The following is a 7,769-nucleotide window of genomic DNA, read 5'->3' as shown; positions in this document are numbered from 1 at the left end:
TGATAAAGCAAATACCCCAACCTATTAGCCTATATAATTCCATCTCTTGGGGAAATGGCTGAACAGCACGGGAACATACACAGGCTCCTTCCTAAAATGCCAATAGTTAGGTTAGAATCTGGCCCCTGCCCCATTAGGTCAGGCATATGGTGAGGTTAGGAAAGGGTCAGAATTATGGATGTGGTCAGAATAGGGTTAGGATTAGGGTTCTGGTTATGCCTAAGACTACAGTTAGAGTAAGGATAGAGCCAGGGCTGGGTTTGGAATTTAAAAGCAATCAGATAAATTTAGGATTGAATTGAAATTATATGCATTATAGGATTTGGGTTGATTTTAATTAGTAGTAGGTTTGGGATAAATTTAGGAGTCAGTTTGGATTAACTTGAACTCTTATTAGAAATAATTGAGGGTTAGTTTTAGAGTACGGGACAAATTAAGGCTAAAGTTCAGGTTTCACTTTTATTGCTTAGAGTACATTCAGGTTAGAGTGTAGTCCATATCAGAGATCTGTTAGATAAGTTAAATTGATGTGTGGATAAGGTCCGTGATAAGTTTAAGTCACGGTCTAAAGTTATTATTGCAGTTAATCTAGGTTCAGAACAGATGAGAGACATAAGAAGAGTATTTTAAGTATCAAATTGGCATGTCTTGGGTCTTAATTTAAGATTCATTTTGGGTTATAGATAATGATTCATGTGTCCTAAAGCTTAGGGGTACAAGATGGTTATTGGTACATTTATATTTCATTTGCAGTTATGAACATACTCAGATTAGCACTTGGTCCAGTACAATAGACTGCTTTGTGTTTAGATTACAACATCCAGAGGCAGAATCAGGGTTAGGAGAGGGAATGCCATAGCCCTGACCTCTTGGGTAACCACAGTGCTCACAGCCTGGGGTCGCTCTGGAACCTTCTGACCCAATGCTCTTGGGATTTTCATCTACCCAGAGTTCACAATTTTGACAGAATTTTCTTTGTCTCCCTGACTCAGTTACACATGGGCAAGGCCAAGGCCCTGAATTCTGCCTGGAAAGCCCCTCCATGCAGAGGAGCAGGACAAGAATGGACCCCAGGAGTTAAAGCAGGAACTAAGAAGAGATGGAGCATGGCCAGAGCCAATGTCAGCTCCCACCTGATCCCCCCCTCCAGTTCCCCTGATTTGGCTGTGATGAGGCCAGAGGTGGAGAGGAATGGGGTTCAAACTCCAATAGGCTCCCCACAGAGTCTCTTCCTTTCTCTCCACCTCACCCCTTCAACTTCCCTTCAAAGGGAAATCAGCCACCAGGCACCAAGGCTGCAGGAAGACTGAAGGTTCAGCCTGGCTCCCTGGGAAGGTGATGCTCCTTGTTACCAGGACCAGGACCCTCCTTCTCAGTAACTGTGGCCTTCTGGGGGGTCCCAGTGTCATGGAGGGAGGGATATGCACAAAACTGTCTCTTCATATCTTAGAGGAGTCTATAGGTTTCCTGAAAGGGTCACCAACTTGTCCTGGTTTGCCCAGAGCTGTCCTAGTTTTAAAACACCAAGCCCCGGGCGCCTGGGTGGCTCAGTTGGTTAAGCGACTGCCTTTGGCTCAAGTCATGATCCTGGAGTCCCAGGATGGAGTCCCAGGATCGAGTCCCGCATCGGGCTCCCTGCTCAGCGGGGAGTCTGCTTCTCCCTCTGACCCTCCCCTGTCTCATGCTCTCTCTCTCTATCTCATTCTTTCTCTCAAATAAATAAATAAAATCTTTAAATAAATAAATAAATAAATAAATAAAACACCAAGTCCCATGTCCTAAGAACCTGTGCAGTGCTGAGAAAACCAGAATCATTGGTCACCTTGTTCCCTGATGAGCCCACATCTCGATGGTAGAGGGTAGAGTATCCTAGGTCAGCACATTACAACAAAAGTTCACCTAAATTAAAATCCCTTCTCCCATCACAGACTTTTATAATCCTTTCCCAGTTCATGCCTCCTTATCACTGTAAAAACTCACATGCCATCACAATGGTTAGAGGCATTATCAGAAAAGTTGGCAACCTCCAGACTGAGAATATGAAGTTTGCCCCCAATTCAATAATATTTATACTTAAAGCTCTCCTCTGTGGTCTTTTCTTCTTTGTTCATATTCTTGGGCTCTCATGACGTGTACAGGTCCCACCGCCATCAGGGAAGTTTCTAGAGGCATCTGGCCCCTTCCACTATCTTGGCCCTACAGGACATCCATGGGTCCTCCCACATGCTTAGCATCAGTGGGGCAGTAATAATTACAATAATAATTACAGAGATAATAATAATAATGCAATAATTACAGAAATCCTACACATTAACATGAGGTTGCAGGCCACAATGCTGGGCCTATTTGAGAGATAGAACAAACAAAAGAGAATGGGAAGGATTGGAAGGCAGTAACAGCTCAATCTGGAGGATAAGGGAAGAGAAGCAGATCCTCGACCCCAAAGTGAAATGTCCAGTAAATTAAATCTCCCCAATTCCAGTCAAATATTTCCCTTTTAAACCTCCTAAAACACCGTTTACCAAGATAAGCAGTCAGGACAAGAGCAGGCTTGAAATGGGGAAAATTGGGGGTCTGATTTAGGGCACTTATTGCACAAAGTGAGGTGGGCCTTACAGCATGGGTGGGAACTGGAAAAGGAACATTCCATGGGGGAAGGTACAAACGGACACAAAGACATGGCCATGAAATGAGCCCAGCGCGTGCAGGAGACTTTAAGGACACTGATTTAATTGGCTTGAGAGGGACGTATTAGAAAAGAAGTAGAGGGAAGTATGAAGATTGAGGGTCTGAGAATATCGTGGGTGAGGTCTCAGGTAGGGGAATGTGGACTTTCTTCAGTAGGCAATGGGGAATCCCGGAAAGTTCTCATGTTCCAAACCACACTTTAGGGTTGTTCTGACACCGAGTCTTGCAAAGCCAGTCCCTCCTGGAATGCTACGCACAGCACCCTTCTGTGACAATACACACCCAGCAACACAGACCCCTCCCCGACACAGACCCAGCCGCCATCCAGAAACGTCCTTGCACAAAGAAACACACTCACAGGCATGGCCTCCCGCACAGACACAGATGGAGCTGCACACTCAGACACGCACCGAAGCTGTGACGCACTGGCTTGCGCAGAGAGACACAGTGACTGTCTCCACACCCAGGCATACGATCCTACACACTCACACACACGGTCACACAGGCATACCTATCGCCCATCACCAATCCCTCCCACACTCCCCCACTTCCTACAAGAAGCCACCGGCAACAGCTGAGGGGACCGGAGGGTTGACCCCCGGGGAGCTGAGGCTGTAAGCCCTGGGCTCCCCTGCCCCCGACCCCAGCACTCTGCTTGGGGCTCAGGAGTCTTCTTTCTGGCCTTCGCAAGACAGGGACTGAGGGGCAGCACCCTCAATATGCATGAGCTCCTGAATGTCCCTTGAGTGGGGGGTGGCCCCAACCATCCCTTCTCCCATCAAACTGGGCCCTAGAGAGGAAGAATAACAAGCCCCAGAAGTGAGCTGCCTCCTTCCCGAGGGTTGAGGGCCTGGGGAAGGCACGGGGTTGCCTCTGGGGGGCCGTAAGTTGTGGCCAATAACTCCCTCCTCAGACACTCCAGTGACAGAGCACACAGGGTCCCCACTGCGGTTCCCTCCTGCAATGCGGAGAGGCCAGAGGGCACACTGGCGCAAAGTGTGCGGATCTGTCTTCCCACGTGCGACTGTGAGCATGAGACACGTGTGAGTGTGAGAGTGATGCTGCTTGTGGGAGGCTATGATTGTGCTTCCCCGTCATTGTACAGCCATGTCATGGGGGGGCAGTGTGCATACCGATGTGCCCCTCCAGGGTGGCGCATCTCTGCGGTGACCCATCACGAGCCTATATGAGTGTCGCCATGTGCGTGCAAATGTGAGGCTGTGAGCCCCCGCGGCTGTGCGTGATGAGAATGTGATCAGCAAGGGGGTCAGGTGTGACTAGCATGGGCATGAGCGCGCACTGCGAGAGTGCTTACACAGAGTAGGTATAAATGTGCACGGCGGGTCCCAGGAGCTGTACGTGGTGCTGTGAGTATCCATGAAATGATCATCACTCTCAGGCTTCAGGGCTATTTCGTGATTGTATTTGACCATCTATTTATGTGTATCATGATCTGAGTCCATGGGTCTTGTGGTTTTACTTGTTCGCTTATGTGTGACGCATGTGCTGGGTCCACATCTCTGTATATGACGGATCGTGCCTGTGTGTTTGCAGAGACCAGCCTGTGGCTGCGCATGTCTGCAAGCCTGCACGGGTGCGTCTATGATCACAAATGGAGGTTCTACAAACATTTCAGCGCATTTTAATGTTCACTGGGACCAATGTAGACACAGGTCAGAACAGGTCTAGTTTTTAAAAGCCACTTTATAAAGAGCTTGCCCCTTCCCCATCCGACTGTCCAACCACTCATCCTCCTGGAAGGTGGCACATGATCGGGACTTTGAGAAAATGCTCTACAGGGAGCCAAAGCTAGAGCATTCTTCTTACCCAACGGAGGAAAAAAAAGGAAGACGCTAAGGTAGGGAGGGCCTTTATTTTCTTTTATTTTTTATTTATTTTTCATAGAGAAGGACACAGGAAGAAATTAGGAGATCATTACCCTGCAGGGATGGTCTCAGCGAGGCCGCCAGTAAACCTGTGTCCTAAAACCCCTCTCCTGTTAAGACTCTCTCGTACAGAACTGTTCGAGATTCCTGCCGTGAGATTCAGACGGGGTCGAAAATGGGAGACGTTAAAACAAGTTGCCATCTGGCAGCTGCATCTGTCTGTGCAAGTTTCTCCCAAAGGGTTGGGCATTAGCTTGATTCTCAAAAAGTGCTTGATTTCGGGCGGAAAGCTCTCCAGGTATGTGGGGAATCATCCAGATCCTTTCGTTCTTTTTTTTTTTTATTTTGGCAAGTCTGAAAATACCTTTATTCTTCTCTCACACTTGATTATTATTTTGGTTTAATACTGAATTCAAAGTTCAAAATATTTTTTTTCCTTCAGAATCTGAAGATAGTGCTCGACCGTGTTCTATCATCTGCTGCCAATGAAGCACTTGAAGGAAGTCCGGTTACCAGAATATCATTAGATCCCTGTGCTCCATGTCCTCCTGAGGTATGGGGTTTTTCTGTTTATCCTTGGGGTTCTGGGTCTAGGTGTTGGGAGTTATATTTCTATATGAATATGTGGCATTCAGATTTGGGATTTTTATTTTTCATGTGTTCCTCCCTCCCATCTTGTTTTGTTCTGTTTCCCCCCATTCTTACTTTGCTGAAATAAGTGCCTGGGGGTCAGAACTTTTACCTGCTGTATTGACCCTCTCTCCGTCTTTTCTTCCATACTTTCTTCCTGCTCCAGTCTCTATCCTGGGCAACATCTTTTGTTCTGCCCTTGTTTAAAATCACAAAGTATCCAAGTTGGAAGTGGCCTAGAAGATCACCTAGGTCAGCTCCCTCATTTACAGATGGGAAACCTAAAGCCAGAAAGGAAGAAGGTTCGGGGTGGTAACATGACTTGCCCACAGTCACACCTGTGTGTATTACCAGGGCTGTCTGACTCCAAACCCATGATTTTCTCCATTGCTAGGAAGCCTTGAGAAATGTAGTCGCCCTTCACCCTTCTCCTTAGACACTGGGGAAATGACCCAGGAGTAGAAAGAACCCCTGCCGTTCTAGGGGAAAACCAGCCCAGGCCTGGATGCTGCCAATGAGTCTTCAGAGGGAGGCCCATTGATCCTTTTGGGACTGACAACAAGTCCTGGACCGCGGCGCCCTCTCTTCATGCTATTCTTGGGCCTGTGTGTGGCAAGCATCCTGGGCAATGGACTCATTGTGGCCGCCATCCGGGCCAGTCCAGCCCTGCACGCACCCATGTACTTCCTGCTGGCCCATCTGTCCTTTGCTGACCTCTGCTTTATCTCCGTCACTGTACCCAAGATGTTGGCCAACTTGTTGGCCCACGACCGCTCCATCTCCCTAGCTGGCTGCCTGACCCAGATGTACTTCTTCTTTGCCCTGGGTGTAACTGATAGCTGTCTCCTGGCCGCCATGGCCTATGACCGCTACGTGGCCATCCGACGCCCTCTCCGCTATGCCACAGGGATGTCCCGGGCCGTGTGCACAGCCCTGCTGGGGACCGCATGGCTGGTGTCCCACCTCCACTCCCTCCTGCATATCCTGCTTATGGCCCGCCTGTCCTCCTGTGCCTCCCACCGAGTGCCCCACTTCTTCTGTGACCACCAGCCTCTCTTAAGGCTCTCCTGCTCTGACACCCGCCACATCCAGCTGCTCATCTTCACTGAGGGCGCCGCAGTGGTGGTCACTCCCTTCCTGCTCATTCTGGCCTCCTATGGGGCCATTGCAGCTGTGGTGCTCCGGCTGCCCTCAGCATCTGGGAGGCTCCGGGCTGCATCCACCTGTGGCTCCCACCTGGCAGTGGTCGGCCTTTTCTACGGGACAGTCATCGCAGTCTACTTCCAGCCCACATCCCGGTATGAGGCAGAGCAGGGCCGTGTGGCCACTGTCATGTACACCGTAGGCACCCCCCTGCTAAACCCTGTCATCTACAGCCTCCAGAACCGCGATGCGCAGGGCGCACTCCGAGACCTTTTCACTGGACGAAGGATCTCAGTTGTTGACTCCTAAGCCCTGGACCCCAACGAGGACAGTCTGCATCACCCACAGGGACAGTTCATCAATTCATGAATGTACGTGATCATCTGTTCTGTGCTTTGTCCAAAATCATAATAATAGCTATCTATCACTTTCCAAGCACCCACTATGAAGCAGAGCCTTGCCTGATCTTACGTTATTCCCACAAAAACCAGGGAAGCGGATATTATGATCCAGTTTCATAGACGAGGAAACTGGGTTCAGAAACAAGAATTGACTTGTCCAAGTTTACATAATTTTTAGGTGGCAAACCTTGGGCCCTTTCTGCCTCATCATTCCTTCTTCCAACACTCACTCCCAGGCACTTAGGGAGCATGCTACCATTTACTTACCACCTAAAGCTGTAAGGGAGGGGGCAAATCCCCAGGTCTTGCTTTGGGGGGACTGGCACCTTATTTTCCATCACATCCCATGTATTCCCAAATAGTTGACTTCTCAACTGTCCGGGACACGGATAAAAGTTCACATACCCATGCATCAAGGGGTTGACCTTTCCCAGTGCACCCAGTTTGGCAGGCAGGAGGCACTCTGGACATCTGAGATGAATAAATGATTGTATTTTTATGCTAATAAGCATTTAGAAGCTGTCCATATTTTAAATCTTTGTTCTTGTACTTGTTTACTAGGACGCCACCTGTTTGGCTACACCAGGAATTCTGTAGAAGGTGCATGCAGTGGGCATGCACCATAAGTTCATGAAATGAAGCAAAGCAGGAAAGAAGGGATGGTCTACAGGCACTAGGGACAGGAGGAAGAGCACTTGTGCCAGCACTTCATTTGCTTTTACCTGCACAAAGCTAGGGTATTCTTACTGCCAGTTTACGAATGTGGACTCTGAGTCTCCAACATGGCAGGCTAGTTGCTTGCAGAACCAAAACAAGCCCTTCTGCTACTGGAGTTGCTCAGGTGCATTTTAACAGGGCCCCACAGAATCTAGACCCCAGGTTTGGGGGTCTCAGTGGAAGAACTTGCTAGAAGAAATCCCAGACCGGGGCAGGTGCACTGGCTCAGGTGAGGACACATTTGGGGTCTGAAAGGCTTCATGATATGCCCAATTTTTTAATAGGTTTATTTTTTTTTATGTCC

At 48.8% G+C, this 7,769-nt stretch overlaps 1 protein-coding gene across 1 annotated transcript; it reads left to right on the top strand.

The window, feature by feature from the left end:
• Positions 1 to 4,214: 4,214 nt before the first annotated feature.
• LOC113934183 (olfactory receptor 1K1) lies at positions 4,215 to 6,656 on the top strand. Its single transcript, XM_027614697.2, has 3 exons — positions 4,215 to 4,282; positions 4,707 to 4,815; positions 5,688 to 6,656. Exons 1-3 carry the CDS (start codon positions 4,215 to 4,217, stop codon positions 6,654 to 6,656), a joined length of 1,146 nt encoding a protein of 381 aa, XP_027470498.2.
• Positions 6,657 to 7,769: the final 1,113 nt, after the last annotated feature.

This window comes from Zalophus californianus, chromosome 13, assembly GCF_009762305.2.
Source record: "Zalophus californianus isolate mZalCal1 chromosome 13, mZalCal1.pri.v2, whole genome shotgun sequence".
In the NCBI taxonomy this organism is placed as follows: domain Eukaryota; kingdom Metazoa; phylum Chordata; class Mammalia; order Carnivora; family Otariidae; genus Zalophus; species Zalophus californianus.
Note: the sequence above shows the minus strand (reverse complement) of the source record. Positions and strands in the feature narration are given on the sequence as shown.